Raw genomic sequence first — 20,335 nt, 5'->3', positions numbered from 1 at the left:
CAAACACAAATTAGTGGGGAGCACAGGAAAAAATTGACAAGTAAATAATAAACAAAAAATTTAGGGGGGAATGTCCCCCCACCAAATTTATTTTGGGGGACATGCCCCCCCCGGCTTCCACCGCCAATGCAGGTGAGACGTACAGGACTCTGACTTTTAACCAGGTGTGACACCTATTGGTGTTATTGCAACAACTACAGGTGTTATCATAACACCTTCTGTTTCTTATTTGAAGTTTAGCACTCTATGTAAAATGCTCAAACTTCAGTGCATTTTGAAACACCCGAGGACATGGTCCTCTCAGAATACTAACTGGTGTTGCTCTTAACACCATATTTTGTAACAGTGAATTTTCTACAATATGATTTAACTTCCAAACACAGTGAACCAACCAATCCGGCTAGCTATGTGAGCAATACCTTGGTAATAATTGTCCTTGCCAAGCAGAATACAAATCGTCTTGTCAGTAGATTTTGTGACAACACTCCTCGATACAAATTCAAATGTGTCACTTGGTCTACACTCCCTTTCGATCTACTTCACATTTGGTTTCATCCCACCTGGCCTAAACCTATACCAGTTGGTCTAGTCATTTCATCCACTTAACATCTTGTTTAATTACCAGTTAGACTACACCATTTTCATCTAGCATCCATTTGATAAAATGCCACTGTGTGTATTATAAGATGAACTGTTAATAAACTAAGGTACAAAATAATAAGTAGAGGAATTGGAGAGCATTAGACCAAATTGATAGTAGACCAAGTTGATTTAGACATGATCGCGTTCAAACCATTTGAGAATTAGACCAACTGCTAGTAGACCAAGTGGATACAAATTCAACAAATCATCACAAAGGATGAGGAGATGAGGGGAAATATACAAGGTCAAACACAGGTCTTTGACTGGTGACTTAATCACTTTCAACTATACCAACTTTAGTACACCAACTACCCAATGCTGTCAACCATCCTAACAACACTCTTGAATACCAATACTTTCACAGTTGCAGTACTTTTACATACTGTATGGCTATATCATCAACCACTCCAATACAAATAAATTCCACATTAAATTGTCATTTATATGGCAATTATCATTACCATAGTTTTTGTAACAAATGGACATTTATATAAAATCTAAACTGAGTTTTATTTATCATTTTGTGGTTCTGAATATTGCTAATAAATTAACCCTTAAGCCGTAAGTTGCAGAAAGGGACAAGCTGGATATGATCAGCGTCCGATTCATTTAAAGGTTTAAGACATGACTACCATTGCGTATTGCGTATTTTTCTTTTTTTAACAACTTTGAGGCTTGCAGTTCACATCAGCTTCTTGTAGGATTTGGCACACAAAAAGTGTGCAATAGCATGTTTTAACACACTCACTTGTTCACATCAAATTTGGGTACCCCAAACTATCGAGGTCTCATAATACAAGGTATTGTGATTGGTCGCACGGGCGATTTATACGAATAATTTGCACATGATGATTAATGTAATCAATCAAGAAAATCATTCTTAAGATCAATTTCTAAGTTTTGTGTCACATGTTTCTGGTTTGTTACCATAAGCAGTATATATGTCAACTCTTTAGGCAAAGCATCTACTCTAAAGCGGCCCTTACGCATTATAAAAAACAGCTGTATGTGATAAATTGTTACACAAAACTTCCAACATAAATACATGCCAAACACAACTGATGACTTCATTTTTACCCGTGTTTGAGCATTCATTGGTGGAATTGAAGCTAAAAAACCAAAATCACAAGGCAGACACCTAAGAGGAATCAGTATTCACCTAAAAAGTTTTAATCACATGTGAGTCTGGCAAATGAGTGATAAAACTCATCAAGTTCATGCTACTATAATGGTTTAAAACAGCGATTTCCATATCCTAATGCCAGATATAAATTTCACACAGACACTTTGTCAAGGGATGCACCAATCACTTTCTAATGGCTAGGTTTGACATTGACATCATTATTGCTTTGTATATTTCAAATCCTCTTATATTCAATAAACTGTATGAACTCCATCGATATACATGATAGATGCATACTAATCCTGTATGTAGGTAGATACCTTGTATTGTGCAATGCCACTTCCAGTCACGAATGATGATTACTCATTGCGTATGATACTTCATGCGCAAGAAAATACACTATCAAACAAAAGAGACCAATAGGCCGGGATTCATAAAAGTGGTTTTGAAAACTGTCACTTGAAACCATGATTTATGCTGATTTCATGTATAATTTACATTTATGCTCAATTTACTGCGTATAATAAGAAAAATCCAATACTAATGTCCACTTTTGTCATTGCACCACATTGACGCCTCTTGTTGTGGTTGAGCACGCTATTTCATTCACGAGTCCACTACTTGAACTAATGAGTCCACTGTGCAAAACAGTGGACTCATTGATATAATAACGTGCTCAACCTTGGCAACAAGCATCAATTTAGCGCAATGTGACAAAAGCGCACATTAGCATTGGACACTTTTTTAACATACGCGGGAAATGAAGCGTAATTTATACAGGAAATCTGCCTAAACCAACAGTTTTCAAGACCACCGTTGTGAATTTGGGCCTTAGAGTTTAATTCAACAGGGTCCCAGGTTGATATATAGAAAAAGACTATTGTATATGCAGCTGTTATCACGTTCATTCCTGGTTCAATATCAATATTGATACACTATCAACAGCAAATCTTATTTTTGGAATCAGAATACATTTTAGCACCATATAAAAACAATACCAACAGAAATTCTACCATGTTTTACCAATTGTATCAAAGCATGCCTTTATATACATTGGCAACACTAATGTAAAAGAAATGCTGTAGAAATATTTAAAAAAAAGTGTAACAAATTCATTTTTTATATGGCGATAGTACTCTTCATTTAATGATGAATATGTACACAGTTTTGATTATTTTTCTTTCTTTTGTCTTGCAGCAAAACTTTGTAGAAAATAAAACAGAAATTTTACTGCAAAACTTAATGTATGTCAGCAAATTATCTGCAGTGATTAATACTAAAGCCACTACTAGGTGCTTTGTAACAATACAATTTATGGCCAAACCTGATTTCTTGCAAAGCACAATATTCTGAAGATAACGATTCTCCCTGATATTCAAAGACACCATACCATTAATATACTACAGTGACCACTATTCACAAGGTTCCATATTCACAAAACCACAATAAGTCTGTGCAATTAGGAGTTAACTAGACTTATTCAGGTTTTGTGAAAGAGGGCCCTGGGAAAAAGTTCTCAAAAACAGAAGACAAACATACTAACATAATACTAAACAATACTGCCTTGTGCAACTGATTTAAACTGATTTTTGTAACTAAAAACACAGTATTGACATTCATTTGGATTGAGCCGAATAAAATAGTGAAAGGTTAATAAATCAATATCAATGCTTTCTCTTGGAACATGCATGATCTAAGTTTTTTTAAATTTACATCGTTCCTTAAAAATGTCGACTTTATAATGTTGACATAAAATAATTTGAAGTATTCATTGACACTAATTATACCAAGCATTTCCATGCCCGTTGGACATAAATAACAGTGTCACAATTTGTGGTAAGCATATTAGAAAAAAAAGAAATATATTAGATTAAAATTATGTCAAGTCTAGACAGGAATGGGCATAGCAAGGGTTCCTTGGTTATGGCTTGCCTTTAATATTTCTTCACATCCATGGTGTTAAGGACTTCACCCGAATGTCGAGCAAGAAGACAAACAGAAGCAAAATAGATAATAGAGAAACATCTCAATAAAGGTTCGGTGAGAATCAAATAAATTGAGTCACAAATCTTTTAGAATGTCATCTTTATGATGTCATTATGCAGCCTGCTTGACAATGTTTTTATGATATCATTTCATGGATTCCCATCAAACTGAATTTTCCTCTTATTTTCCTGCTTTCTTTAAAAAACATGCTAAGATCAGGGTAGACTTCTTCATTTCAGTAATGATGGGGGATATTTTATTGTGTCTCAGTAGAAATAGAAATATCATACTGCTATAGAAAACACAATTGCACAACATTTCCTTTTTTAAATGATGTGTCTGTAAAATTCAATGCTTTCTAATACTCATCAAAAATAAACTGGACATTCAAATCACTTCTTTCTTTGAATACATAAGTAGATTCCTCACATGGTGATAATGATTCTTTGTCTGGAGGAAGACTAATCCACCCCTACATGTATATGGTAGAGAATAGTTAGCTCATGTGGCATGCCTCTTCCATTCCATGGTGTGATTAGTGACTTGAACAATTATAAGTGTGGATTTTGTGATACTAAAACATCTTTTTTTACATCGTAAATCCTCACTATAGATATGATGATTGTTGCATGAGCCTTGTTAAACGATGTCAGGAGTTTGCCCCTGCCACCTGCACAGACGTGGATAAATCTTATTTCGCACTAACATTTCGAAGAACCTGACTGGACAACAGCTTACAGCCGTCTTGACGAAAAAATGTTGAAATGCTGCGGAGGCAAAAGATTCTATCATCTATGAGCTTTGTTGCACACTATCGGGACAAAGCTTTAATGTAATTTGGAACAAATACATCAATGCTTTGAAATAAATGAATATTGTAATTTGCATGCTTAGAATAAGCTTTATCTAAATTCTTTTTGCCTTCAATCATGATGTTGAATGCTTCCCTATATTGCAAAAAGTACTTGTGTATCCTTCACCCGTCACTAGTCTCACTTTTTCAGCAATCATCTCAACTTTTTGATCCGACATTAGGTTAAAGGTGCATGGAACATGGAACTATCCTCTACCATCATGTGACCTTTGAGAATCAGAAGGACATTAAACTCATATATGCAGGACTAAATGCAAGAGCATCCTTCTGTCTCTCAACTGATAACATCTTCAGTTACTATTGTAACACTAATACTACAATGCAATATGCTATATATATATACATTTCATAAATAACTCTATCTCTTATATACATAACATTTAGATGATTTGCTTGAAATAAAATCTGCACCATTCTTTGATGTTTTTTTAATGGAGTGCAAATATGTAACAGTGGAGGAATTGCTTTACATTTTTGAATCCCCAAAACGAACTTGTTTGTGATATCGTAATCAATATCAATATATTACTTTCATAAATCATCCAAGATATATTCAATCAAGACACTTTTACCATGTTACAAATAAAAGCATAAGTTTCATGAATCCTCCAGGAGATATATCATTGCAATATTTTTACCCAGTTCCAAAATCCAAAAGTAGAAACATAAATCTTGTACAGGTCACCTAATGAAAAGCTGAGAAAGTCACTGGTATCTATCAGTTGGAATGGGAAAAAATTATAGTTCTTATTCTGTGATGCCTGTCTTACCTAGATTCCAAACTTCTAATATAATTGTCTGAGCAGAGAAGAAATCAAAATACCAACATTTCCATCAAAATTAAGTATTCTTTACAGTACTTCCAAGACATACACCTCTTGGAGGTTTCTCATATTTTTTTCTCAATAAAGATACTGACCAAAATTCACAATGGAGATTTTAACCCCCTTTCTTAGTATTTCCTCTAAGTTTGTAAACATGCATCACATACTGTATCAGACCAAATTCCATCTATTTGGGATTATTTTAAGGTGCTTAGACAAAGGGGCTGAGGTTTAACCCTGCCACCCCCCCCCCCCCCTCTCATCCTTCTTTGTGAATTTCGATCATTATTTTAACAACAAAGGGCAATATAATGGCAATGCACTTTCCTGAAGTTAATTAATATTATACTAGTTTTACAAAACATGATTTTTGTTACGGCAATAAAACAATTAATGCTGAGCTCAAAATGCATTTCGGATCTTCAAAAATATCATAGATGTTGAGAGACTATTCAAGTATAGCAATAAAATAATGCATGCTTGTAAGCAAAAATATAAATGATTTTTAGGGATTTCTTGAAAGCAGTACAATCTTTAGTTCCTCTGGAAGATTGGATTCTCTAGCTGGGTGAAACAGACTGGTGGCTGAACTCTTCTCTGATGCTATAATAGACGAGAAGGAATGGTGCTGAATGAAGAATGAAAGGGTAACCATTCACCATCTTTGGTTTGGTGGTTTCGGCAAGAGCTGTACATCACCTGTACTCATCCCAACAGCATGCAAACACGGACACCTACAAGAAAAGGCATGGAAGCGTATTTTGTTGCGGAACAATTTTCATATATTCTACCATATCAAACTCAATGTTACCTTAAAATTCACCCCAAGCCCACCATTAACACACAACCATAAAAAAGTAAAAACTGTAATTAGATCTACTGTTTGTCTTTTTTTTTGTTTCAATATCAGCTCCCTTCGTTGCATATATATGCAACATTATTGTGACTTGACAATGGCATCCTGTGCAAAAGATTTTGTTGCTTTTTTACATTTTGAGAAAACAAAGATACAATTTTTTTTCCCTTTGGTGAATGTCACATAGTTCTAAGTAGGAAATTAATTTCTGATGTGTAAATAAGCATGTTCTGGACTGTAATACTGGTCGGCAATGAAATCACTCACTCCTATTGGCCTTCACACACATGGCATAAAATGAGAGATAAAAATAAATTTTTAATTCAATCGTCAATTTTGTTTTCTGTGTGGGAATAAGGGTCAAGAAATCTCGCGATTCTGATCAAGATTCAAGTCAGAGTCCTTCTTTGTTTTTTTTATTATTTTTATTTCCTGAATGCTGTGTGTGTGAATCATCTCGCGAATCGATGCTGTTGTGCTTTGCAATGTACACATCTCAATCATGGCCAATCTCCAGTCATGCAAGTTTCTTGCATTTCTTCCTTGCTATTTGAATCAGATCTCTTGCTGTCTGTAACCGGTAAATAAAAATGAAATTTAGATGACGATCCAAATTTCAATTTCCCTTGTGTATGAACATCCCTACTGCAGTGCCATTTTGTTCAATTACATTTCTCTAATGTATGGAAATTCATTCCTTTGGTGAGAAAGAGATGGAGTGAGGAGAGAGTGAGATGTAATGGACCTTTGACCTTAGACCTCAAAGATAGACAAAGAGAGAGATAGAGAAATTAACATTTGAAAACAAATTTTCGGCATTACTCCTATGTGTTTAAGATTGCATACTCGATTAGTAATGTCAATCAAAAGTCAGAAAAAATGATTTTCATTATAGATTGAGCATGCAATCTTAAACACATAGGAGTAATGCCAAAAATCTGTTTACAAATTATAATTTCTCCTATTAAAGCCTCTTTACTGTGAAGTAGGAAAATTTGTTACCTTGTCTTTGAGTTCTTGACATAGTTGCATTGCAAAGGCCAGACAGGCTGTGACTTCCTCAACCCAAGGGACAGCGCATTCTACTGTATTCTGGGAGAACAACTCATACTTGATTGGCCCTAGGTCTCTGTGATAATAAACAATATTGGAAAACTTTTAATTGTGAGAAAAAGATGTACTGTGAGGCACCTTGATAAAAGTCAGAGCCACGTCTTTCTCGCAGGAATCACCAATGTATCTTTCATCCCTAATTCTCTCATCTAATCCAAGAAAGGGTGTAGGCTGTGGGAATGCTATTGTAAAGGATGCTTGGCACTTTTTGTGATAGGATTCCTGGTAAAAGACAGAGCACAAACTTTTGGCAAGGTGCCTGGATTTAAGAAGTTCTGCCATATTTTAGCAGGTCAAATATTTTAAATAAAGAAAACTAACAAAGACCAGAGTATGCTGAAAAGCACTGTCCATAGGTAAGCACAAGTAGGCATGGGTATTAATCTTTTAATGTTAGGAAACAACCAACAAACATCTACAAAATAGAATCCACACTTATCTTGCTCATTAAAAAAAAAATAGTCACCACATGGTTTGAATTTTTACCTGAATTTTATAATTTAATTAATAGTTTGCTATTGCTACATGTAAGACCCCATTCATGATAAATTAGATTTATAACTACAGCTGTGTCAATTGTTTAAGCAAATATATACAAGAGATATTCTCTCAATAACATTGATCTACAGCACAAGCTTGAAAGAAATAGCTCAAAGGTCAAGTCCACCTCAGAAAAATGTTGATTTGAATCAATAGAGAAAAATCAGACAAGCACAATGCTGAAAATTTCATTAAAATCAGATGTAAAATAAGGAAGTTATGACATTTCAAAGTTTCGCTTATTTTCAACTAAATAGTTATATGAACGAGCCAGTTACATCCAAATGAGAGAGTCAATGATGTCACTCACTCACTATTTCTTTTGTTTTTTATTGTTTGAATTATACAATATTTCAAGTTTTACGAATTTGACAATTAGTTGATAATAATTAATTAATTTGACAAAATGTTAAAATAATGGAATTCCACATGTTTAGGGAGGAATGAAACTTCATTTTACATGACAATGACGAGAAAATCAAAATATTTCACATTTCATATAATAAAATACAAAAGAAATAGTGAGTGAGTGATGTCATCAACTCTCTCATTTGGATGTAACTGGCTCGTTCATATAACTATTTTGTTGAAAATAAGCGAAACTTTAAAATGCCATAACTTTCTTATTTTACATCTGTTTTTGATGAAATTTTCAGTGTTGTGCTTGTTGAATTTTTCTTTTTATTCAAATCAAGTTTTTGTTGGGGTGGACTTGTCCTTTAAGATCAAATACTGCATTATCATGCATTCCATAATAATCATAACCAAGCATAAAATTTGAAGATATTGAAAATATTCATGTTGCATCACTAAAGATATATTGAGAGCGCAACTAATACAAATACAAAACTAAATATCATCATGATCATTTAATACCAATTCTGAATTATTAAGCCCAATAAGGACATAATACTTACAATAATCTGCTCTTTGACTCTGAAGATGATAGTCCTTTCTGTTTCAAACAAACAAAAATACAAGAAGTGATAAAGTAACATTATATCCAAAGTATTCATGAATCAGAAATATAAACAGGTGTTTATATACAAATACTCTATATGTCTTTTATTTGGTTTTGATATAAAAGGAACCCCGTCTTGACGATAAGATAAATGTATGGAAGAAGAAATATAAGAGAAAGTGAATGGTTCATGTAAGAAATCAGAAAAAAGAATAATGACATTATTACTGCTTCATAAAACAACTTTGAAACTATCATACATTTCTTATTGAAATATTTATCTTATTCTTTGTCTAATTTTGTTCTAATTTTCTTCTACATGCTGCTTTGATTTTTATTTAGATAAATATTTACAATGAATAAATTTCCATTTGGGTAGCATTTCCCTTTAAAATTGAATAAGGATATTCTGTAATGGAAATATGCAATGGAAAAAATGAAACTATACTATTATGGACATGTAACCCACTATTTCTTCTACTCTACAACAATAATGAGTTGGCTGTTATCCACACTTCTATTATCCTTATTCTCCTCCTTCTTTCCCATCTTATTCTGATCCTCTCCCTCTGTTTCTGTTTCTCTCTTTATATTCTCACCTTCCTAACCCTTATTTTTTTCTTCTCTCTTTTTTTTCTCTTTCTTTCTTTTTTGTTGATGCCATTCTTGAAAGATGAATTCTTTGTAATCTCCAAAGATTTTCGTGGGTTTTTATTACCCAGCTGAAATAAGTGTTTTTCCCCTATTTCAACTTTCGAGTCTTCCTGTATACTTGGTGAGAGTCTGGAAAACTGATTGGCTTGGTATTGGAAGATTCATCTGGCGTTATATTTGAACTCACAAGAATACATCAGGCTCACAGAAGGTACATTCAAGACTAGATTCCACAACCACAAACATTCGTGTACTCACAGGGACAATGCTAACACAACACAACTATAGAAGCACATCTGGGGCCTGTCTTACAAAGAGTTGCGATTTATCTGATCAATCGCAACTATGGATGGCCAGCAACATCAACATATGAAATACATGTTTCTTCAAAAAAAAAAAAGTAAATATGATGTATACTTATAAATTTATCAATTTTTTGACAATTTGATGTCTTCTCCTTTGTTTACAAAGGACATTTTGCAAATTTCCTGTAGAAAATTATGACACTTTTGGATTTCCTTAGAGTTACAATTGATTGGATCAATAGTAACTCTTTGTAAGACGGGGCCCTTGAATCCCAAGGACAATTGCACAAGATCAAGACATCACATGCAGTGTCATCACCCAAGCCCATCCAAAGAGTAACTCCTAAAAAAATGCCACCTTTGTCAAAATGAAAAGCTGCATGTTGAATGTGCGAGCCCACAAACTTCACTGAATGAGAGAACCAAACTGGTCTCTACATGCAGATATAAAAAAAAAGTTCCAGCTCAGATAATGTAACACCCGTCCAAGTAGGTACTTCCTTTGTTTTTAGGGCCCACACATGCAATGCGCAAATTTTTTGGGGGGGGTTTAAACTTCCTCTCTCACTTCTTCCACTTTCCCCCTCCCCTTTTTCATACTTTAATTTCCTTCTCTTCTTTCATTCTTACCCCCTAGCCAACCATCTCATTTAAGTTTAATTTACTTTTCTCACTGCTCTTTCCCTTCCTTCTCTTCTGCCTTTTTTTCTGATAGGGAGTGTTTAAAAATCTTGAAATTTATTCAATATAACTTTGGCGCCTTGTTGTTAATATAAATCAATTTTAAGATTAACTAAAAACTCTTTCCTTTCCTTCTCTTTTGTCTTTATTTTCTGAACAAGTGGTTTTTCATAAATATTAAAATCAATTCAATATCACTTTTGATGTTTAATAAGTCTAGATTTAAGTGGATTCCAGAGAGCTATGTCACAAAATTGTTACTCTCAATCAATTTCAAGATTAACCAAACACTCTCAGACGCATCGGTGTACAGTATTTACCTGGTTGTGTGCCTTTGGCAGAGCCAGAGGATGAAGATAATAAGTATGAAGAACAAGCTTGGTACCCAGGATATAAAAGTTCACCATACTCTCATGCGGTAAGGGTGGTGTTAAGGATTTCTGTTGAATGCAATTTGGGAGAAAAGATAAAGAAAAATATCAAACTGATAAAAAAATGCATATGCAGTAGCATGAAGTTCACAAAGTCAACAGTAAGGCTTTACAACAACATTAAAATTAAAATTGTCAAATATCAACAACAATGATGACAATGATAAAATTATGATTACCAATGTCATGTCAAATAATGATGATTCTTACAGTGGTGATCATGGTGGTGGTGGATGATAAAAAGATGATGGTGGTTGCGATTGTTAGTGATCAATAATCATTATTATAAAAGGGTTACGGGGCAGAAATAATTGCTTAATAATGTGAAAGTCATTACTTTCAAATGAACACACAAATCCCATATTTGATTTATTACTTTCATGCATATCAAGATGTATAGTACATGAATCAAAATCATGCACAACTGATATTGTGCAAGTGAGTACATGTAAAAAAAAAATAAATAAAAACATGTATATTTATTATAAAAAGATAAATTTATCTTATATCCTTGAGCGAAATTGGGTAGAGCACTTGTGGTTTACATGTAATTTCCTGTCATCCAACACCATATGAAAATAGTAAGCATTTAGCTCCTTCGTCGGGGAAACATTAACATAAGCCAAAAATAATAATACACAAAGCTTGCAATGAGAATGCTAAACTGAAGGAGTTGCAGCGCTCAACCAGCAATTTCATGAGAAAGTTATTCAAATCAATTGTTACCATGTCTTTGTAGATTCTAAATCATGTATCTTTATATTGTGAAAGGCGAGCATATTGAGGGTAGTCATCATGGATATGTGGGAACATGTATGATTATTGCTTGGAAAAGGACACATAACCTGGCTGGAATTATGTGATTATTTCTGGTAAAATTTTCTGCAGTTAATATTTGAACCCAGAAGTAAAGAGCACAAATCAAATCACCCTCCTTAATCCACTGTTATTTTACACTGCTTTTTTTATGACATAGTTTTGACAATTCATTTTTTCATAGTCTGTCTTACTTTATCACAAAATGTGTTTTTCATTTAATTGGTTGAATGATTTTTTTGAAAGTTCAATCAACTTCAACCCAAGTCAAACAAAGCTCTAAATCCCTCATTGCATAGAAACAGTTTGATACAAGGAAAGGAGATAAACCTATCAAATGCACCTTGACTGAGAGAGATAGCTGTAATGAAAAAAAAAGAAAAAAGAATGAAGAATACAGTGAGAGAGGATTAATTGAATTGTGGTCACATGACTGGCAAGAAATGAATGAATGAATCTTTATTTTGTTTCAATTCCGATATCAATCAACAACAGTAAAGAAAAGAACAAAAGTTAAAGAGCAAAGAACAAAAGTAAATAATTACAGGACAATATACAGGATAATATACAGTACATAATACATGCACTACTTTTTTATGGAACATTACTAACACCCATGAGAATAGATGGAAATGAAACGTGGTGACCTACTAAGAAGCTTAGCTTGTAGGCCATACATGTAGGCCACCAGAATGTTAAAAACTTACATTAGCAATCATTTAAAACATCATAGAACAAGCAGACAAAAAATTGGAGTAAGTAACCAAAGTACAGATATACATATTTACAAAAGATACACTAAAAAGTAACAAAGAAAGTGAAATGCAGAAAGCAAACAAATTCTATTAGTCTAGACCTAAACTCTAAGAATGTGAAATTCAAATATGAATATTATCATCTACAAGAGAGAATAAGGAAAAATATTTTGCACCAGACAGGCCCAGAGTGTAAAATCGGGTTTGAGTGAAAATAATAAAAAACAGAAAAGATGAAGAGGACAAAGAAGGAAAAGCCTGGCATTATCATTGACTCTACCCTCACTCTAATCATTCACCTGCATTTTTATTGTCATTCTTTAATTGACTGACATTTGTTTGCCATCCATCATTTTTTTTCTTCTATATATTCACTATCCTATCCTTGTGATCTTTCTTAAATCCATCCCTAAACTTGGTCTGTATTCCCTTACGAGTGATACTACCAGCAACTTTGTCTATCACACTGATTTTACACAACCGCGGCCCTGTAACTTAAAACCTCAGTGATTGATTGCGGGTTGATTTTTACAATTGATCGTACATAATAATCAATGCAAAATACCACTGACATTAGCCCCACTATCAATTGCAGAGTTTTATGTTGCAGGGCCGATATCAGATATGCATTACATGTATTCCTTGAACAAGGTTAAAATGATCGGATTTCAAAATATAACCAGGGAATAGGGATGGTGTACCATATGGAGATTTGGACATAAAATTAATTTCAAGGAGACACCCACAGCATCCAAAGATGACTGCATAACAACTAGGCTCTTGCAATCCCAATCCAGGTTGATTCCTATTGATGCAGAGTGTTAATTCAATTATATGTTGCAAGTAGAGTATTCAAATAATGTTCTGTAAATTTTTGACCGATTTATGGGAAAAAAATATCATTCTTCAAAATAGGAGCTCAATTCTCATTCTGGCAGCAAATCATCTGTCAATCAGTCAGTTCCAAGCTATAAGCACACGCAGCCACTGCGCTACTCCACACCAATGAGTGAACTTGAGGCGGGTAGCAGCCGCGTGCAGTTTATCCAAGAACCGGCTCACTTTGATGATAGGCCTAACCATTCAAATTTGGGTTTCTCTTGGAGCTAGGCTGATTTAGATTTCATCCGGATCATGGAGATGGATTGATTAGAACTAGATTACAAGTACCTTTTGTTCAAACTTTGAACAGATATAAACAATGATACTGAGCAATTTTTTCAAAAGTATTGTGGAAGTGTTCATCCTCAGATGGTCGGGCAAAGTTGCTACTTTCCATCTGGGCTTCACCCAAGCATAAAAATTGTAATCGTCAAACCAACCTTGGATAAAATAATTCCACATAAATTTCTACGACCGGTAAATATCTATAATAGACAATGTAACTTCTAGCAGCCAAATAGCACATGCTAACAATTGAATTGAGAAGTATGATGACAATGAGAGGAAGAGAAGATGTGTACAGAAGAGGCTGCATGGAGGGGAAAAAAAGGGGGGAGAAGGATCAGATGACGGAGGAGATAGGCAAGGAGGAATAGGATGTAAAAAGAATTTTACCGTGTATCTACTGTGGTATAATTCTTGTAGGGACGGAATAAGTGGATTCAGAAACCTCTGCCTCGCTCGCATCAGCTGACTCAGAATTTCATCCATCAACTGCAATAGGAAAATAATTCCGTAAAAATAATATACAGTATATCACAAACAGTCATTTTCTTGCAGCAATTTCAATTTTTTATAATCAATTTACTAGCATACTAAATTATTCTAATTATTATGAAAAATCCAAGATAGTTGATTTGTTTTAACTATTCTGCAGGCCAAGGTACTCATCCTTCACCCCTTGGAAAATATTCTTAAATTTTCCCTGCTTTCTCTTTTTAATACACATGTGTTTTTTTTAAATCAGCCCCAAAAAATATAAAAATGCATTAGTGCAAGGAAAATTAAGAAAATCTCTTGTAATGCAATATCGAAACCCCAGAAATTGCAAACTTTGGTTGAAATAAACATGATGGCGGTTTCTTTCTCTTTATATTAATATGAATCAAAGAGGTGTACTGCAAACATTTTGTTTGTTGGCAAATACCATAGTATTAAAACAGCAAAAATAATTGGTCATTCCGGTGAGCATGTGTTACAAGGCTTCAAGACAAAATGTTTCATCCTATCCACGGGCCACGTAAGTATGGGTCTTGAGATACATGTAGTGCTATTCAAATCAATAGTGGCAAAGTGGTTTTAAAGAGAAATTCCAGTAGTTGCAGTAAACACTGATTTCATGAGAAAGTCTGTAAAACAAGGCTTGTCAGTATATCATCGAGGATCTAGATCTGGTACAGTTACATTAACTGAACTTTGTGAAATCTTGAAATCCACGCTGAAAAATGCTCACACCGAAGATCCCCAACACAGATAAGCGAAGTGGGACATTGTATAATTATTGCTTAGAGCGTCGGGCACGACGCTCTACCCGAATCCTGTGCTTATTTGCTGATTTCTCAGCAATTACACAATTTCTTCCAGAATCCTTTGGCACATGCATTTTATTTATACAAACAGACACTTTGGTGGTCATTTCATTGGATTCTGTACGAACTCATTTTGATATCATTACCAAAACTAGCATTTACCTTTAAAATCATATCCAACCTTGTATTTGACTTACTTTGTTAACCTCCTCTGCTGACTGGAATTCATAGTCTACATCTTTACTTTTGATGATCTCAATGGCTGAATATATATGATTGCCAACATCTTGAACCTGGAAGAATAGGAAAGACAGTTATCAGACAGGATGAGAGTAAACTTGATCTGAATGATGACGTACATGTGGCGTTAATAAAGATGATGATGATGATGATGTTGTACTGATGATAATGATGATGTAGTGATGATGATGATGATGGTGTGATGATGATGATGATGTAGTGATAATGATGTATTGATGAGAGGAATGACAATTATGATGATGATCTAGTAACAGTGATACTGATATCAGGGGTGTGAGTGGTAACAAATAAAAGATCTGAAAAAAGCTGAAGAGTATTGAAAAAAAAAGTCTGAAACAGAAGAGCTCCCATACCTTTTGTACAGAGGAAAGCCAAATATAAGCTGAAATTCAGCTGAAAATCAAAAAAAAAAAATCTGAAATCAGATAAAAATCTGAACTCTCACACCCCTGTGATATAATGATCATGATACAGTGATAATGATGATGGTAATGATGATAATGGTGGTGATGGTGGTGTAAATCTGTACTACAATTATTTGCAATAGTTATTCCTTCTTTCAATTTGCTCTCTCACATCACCCAATATCCCTGTTTAATGTAATAGTCCATCTGATTTCTTTCCCTCTCTCATGAATGGCTCAAAATTATTATCTCAAATTCAGCTGGATATTGAATGATTAATGACAACTATCAGATTGAGTTTATAGTCAGCTTCAAACACTACTCATTTTCATTATCAACAGCAAATTAAAATATCAAACATGATACCAGCAGAATTGATATCAATTATCTTCCTCTTCTGCATGAATAATGCCCCATTAAAGGCTTGATATCTTTTATGGATCCCCCATCCAAAAAAACAAAAACAAACATTAATAGAGTGAAGAAAAAAATTGTGAATTCTACTATTAGAAATATGACTGCCAATAATTATTAAGCAAATGACTTTAATTATCTACAAAATTTAGTATGCCTACATGGATGTGAATCAATGCCAGTCAATTATTTTCTCAAACGTTGTTTTACGATTCCGAAGCTGCCAACGCTGAAAAGTGTACCAAAATGCTCACAAATCAAACAGGTACATGTAGGGTAAGGAATTTATTATCCCTTTTGGCTACCCATAGTTAGCGTAGCTACTTTATCACAACATTGTTGAAAACTTGATTATACTATGGAATACAATTTTTTTTATTAATTTGAAAATGTAGGGCAAATAAAGCTACCCCTAGAACCTTATGTTTCATCTGGCTTGTATCAGTTAGCAGTTGACCGATAACAACCGTTTTTTTTTCCAATACTGGGCTACAATATCTTAAATATTTTAAATAAATAAACAAGGTCACTTATTAATCCATATTAACAACGAATAATGACATTAATAATGAAACTTATACAGCACTTTAAACCAAGATTTCAAAGGGCTGTTTATAATATACAAAATGAAAATAAGAATACATAAGAATTACCTTTACATAACATCATACAACACTAAAACAAATTCAAAACAATCTTTAAAAAATTCTTAAATTGTTTAAAACTTCTAATTCTCTGAGCTGTTGATATATTAAGACCACAGATATCACTCATCGTCTAATTCATCACATATTCATAAATTTGACAAACCTGTTGTAACCTCCATGGCATATCATCCCTAACATAGGTTTTCACTAGCTGGTTGGTGTTTCTGTGTGGTCTTAATGTCAGATCCTGCAAAAGAAGAAAGAAAATAGATGTGTGCTTTTTAATCACCAATAATCATAAGGAGTAAAAACGACAAAGGTTTTGTCATCAAGAGAAGGGGCCAGCTTATTTTTGAACAAGATTTTTTTTCAAAGTCCCTTCAGTTGTAATCATCAAGCTTATTTTGGTGATTATTTTGGTAGAGTTAAATTTTTTTTATTCTTTATCAAGAGGTGTTCATTTGTACTCATAACAATTGATATTTGTGAAAACATTTTGCTTTCGATCCTCAGTTCAGTAGGATAAAAGAAAGCTCACACTTATCTTAATTTCATAACTCTTTGAGCCTACTGTAATAGAGGTGGTTATTCAAACAGATCTCCCAGCAAGAGGATGACAGCTGTCCACTGCGCATTAGCAGTCAGCAACAAAAATTGCTACACATTACCAAATTTGGTTACTTACAAATAGACTTGCAAGAGGAAAGTCCTGAAGTGACATGGTAACAACTTTTCATATTGCAAACATATTGCCCAAAACGTTGAAGCGGCAGAATTGCCCCCAAAATATCCCATCCCATGGTATTTTAAGGTTAACCTATGGACTCCATGTAAACCTATGAATGGGACTGACAATTCTACTACGATACATGTATACATACATTTGATATGTTCATCACAAACAACAGGATAAAAGGACAGTAATGGACATAAGAACATAAACAATTCCCCCCCCCCCCCCCCCCCGATTATAAGCCAATGATATTTTTATCTAAAAAGTCAATTAAAAAAAAATAAATGTATTTCCACGCTTAGTATTGTATTCCTAAATGAATATAAAAAGTTGAGATGAGAATTGAAATGGTGCATCTTTGAGTAAGCACGTAATTGCAACGAATCACACATTGTTACATTTAGTGAACACTACAAATGGAAAGAACACTAATGAAGTCTCACTCCTTGCACTGGGGTTTCTGAGAAATTCAAATGTCACATCTCCAATCCCTCCCTCTTATTTTCAGTCTGCCTACATGACTGACTACCACCCACACAGGTGTGCAGTTCAAAGATAAAATGAAACATTGCTCATTTGACATTTACTGCAAAGTAGATGTTTTGGTAAATTGCCATTTCGTAGACTAAATGAAAGTAGACCATAGGTGGTGAGTGGACGAACTGATGGTAGACCAAATGATAGTAGATGAGTTGGTCAATAGGAAGCATCAGCATTAGACAAATTGGTAACCGATGTTTCACATGGTATTAAATAATTTGCAAACAATTGCAATTTGAGTTTAAGTCCCAAAATCAACATTATGGCCCATATTCTGAAGTCAGGTTAAACTTAAGACTGGTCACGGTCTAACTCTATATACTAAAATTATGGGGAGCCCAAAATATCAAAAATTAAGTTTATATTGTAAATTTCTTATATTTAATATTTTGTTTCCTTTTGCTTTCATAGTGAAGAAAATACTTCAGTTATCATTCCCAGACAATTATGAACAATTTGGGTGTCATATGAGTTAATAAATTGAATGTTTACTGTTGGGGATTCATACACTAATTGGCTCTCCATACTTAAACCACAACTTAAAACCTGGGTCTAGCTTAAACCCGACTTCAGAATACAAGCCGACGTCATTTGGTTCGATAGAGGGTCTATCTATTTAGAACTGAACTTTGCAGTCAAATGCCAATAGTTTTTAACAGCAAGAAGAGCAAGCAATAATATATGTGCGAAGATTTTGGATTCACCAAAATGATAAGAATTAACACAATTCTATTGAGAATTCTAATTTTCAAAGGTTATGCTATTACTATATTGCCCTCTTTTTCTTGTTGTAATGCCGATTTGACCATGTTTAATCTTTATTTTCAAAAATTAATGATTTTTTATTCATCTGATTGAAGCAATTATGAACACAGAAATGTGTACTTGGGAATACACATGAATGTATTTAGCTCAAAAACTTCAGCTTAACACCATCCCCCCCACCTGACACCAATGGGGCACAGAGTAGATCCTTTTTATTTCAGTGTACTTTTTTAAACAATGGATCTCTGATAGCTCCATTTCATAATCTTCATACAAAACACAAAAAGTATTAGGTACAGGTAACTTTTTTTTAAATGCCTTTAAGTAGACAATGTAAATTTCATTCAATATGGGTATCATTTGTACTGCACTTTCATTGTATTTGAGCTTTAAAAAGCAGATATCACTTATTAATTCAGAAAGCATATCAGTGAGTGATGACTGATAGGGGTAGTAATATCTCATGTTTTAAAGATTGTCATTTGCCACTGTGCTGGTTGCAACCAATCCCATACAGATATTTGAGTGATTAACATTATTTTGCCTTTAAAGGCTCAGAAAGGCCTAAAAATGTTATCATGTAGAAGGAAACATGTTTGTTAAACATTTCTTCTTTTATCTATTCCCATTTTTTCTAGATTTTTTTTTAATTTGTTGGAAAATTCTAAATACAAAATTGTTTGTACCAATGACCGAAAATGTGTACTCAATGATCATTGAGACACCATTCTGCTTTTGTTTATGTTTTTGCACATTGTTTCAATCCCCCCCCCCCTTTTTATTAAGTGTTTCCTTTTAATACCTGTCATTATACACATAACTGACAGACTCCATTCCAAACCTTTTCCCACAAAGAGTGATAGAAAATGATGAATAATTTGGTTTACTTACAGCTTTACATAGTAGGTCACCAACCAGTGTCACAATGCCTTTCACATAGTCAGTTCCACTATATCAAAACAAAACGAAGCAAAATACGTATAGACTGTTTTGTATTGTAAAACAGAGACATTAAAGGGGAATGAAACCTTTGGAATGAGTAGGCTTGTGTCGGAACAGAAAAATAAAAAAAATAAGAACAAAGAAAGTTTGAGAAAAATCAGATAAATAATGAGAAAGTTATGAGCATTTGAATATTTTAATCACTAATAAGCAATGGAGATCCTCCCATTGGCAATATGACGAGGATGTGTGATGTCACATGTGAACAACTTTCCCTTTAATGGACTATAAATACCCCCAAAATGTCTCTTTTTGCTTTTTCTTATTGTAATACAAACTCTTTATCCATAATGTATTCTTTAAAAATCAGTATTACATGTACATTGTACATGCCCTCCTAAAGAAAGAATACATGATCTACTGAAAGATGTGATGAAAGAGGCAGTTTAAGGGTAATATATACTAAATAAATGGGGAGAGTTGTTCACAAGTGACATCACGCATCTTTGTCGCATTGCCAATGTGAGGATCTCCATAGCATTAGTGATCACAATATTCAAATGCGCATAACTTTCTTGTTATTCGTCCGATTTTTCT

At 33.8% G+C, this 20,335-nt stretch overlaps 1 protein-coding gene across 2 annotated transcripts in view; it reads right to left on the bottom strand.

Annotated features, from left to right (window-relative positions):
• Positions 1-5,496: 5,496 nt before the first annotated feature.
• Positions 5,497-20,335, bottom strand: part of LOC121408240 (protein rogdi homolog) — a 45,140-nt gene continuing 30,301 nt past the window's right edge. For both annotated transcript variants that reach the window (XM_041599637.1, XM_041599636.1), the window contains 8 exons: positions 19,688-19,745; positions 16,922-17,005; positions 15,230-15,325; positions 14,119-14,217; positions 10,880-10,999; positions 8,876-8,913; positions 7,308-7,434; positions 5,497-6,183 (listed from right to left, as the gene is read on the bottom strand). In XM_041599637.1, coding sequence (XP_041455571.1) covers positions 6,145-6,183; positions 7,308-7,434; positions 8,876-8,913; positions 10,880-10,999; positions 14,119-14,217; positions 15,230-15,325; positions 16,922-17,005; positions 19,688-19,745 — 661 coding nt within the window. In that variant the 3' untranslated portion in view covers positions 5,497-6,144. The remainder of the gene's footprint in view (positions 6,184-7,307; positions 7,435-8,875; positions 8,914-10,879; positions 11,000-14,118; positions 14,218-15,229; positions 15,326-16,921; positions 17,006-19,687; positions 19,746-20,335) is intronic.

This window comes from Lytechinus variegatus, chromosome 2, assembly GCF_018143015.1.
Source record: "Lytechinus variegatus isolate NC3 chromosome 2, Lvar_3.0, whole genome shotgun sequence".
Classification (NCBI taxonomy): domain Eukaryota; kingdom Metazoa; phylum Echinodermata; class Echinoidea; order Temnopleuroida; family Toxopneustidae; genus Lytechinus; species Lytechinus variegatus.
Note: the sequence above shows the minus strand (reverse complement) of the source record. Positions and strands in the feature narration are given on the sequence as shown.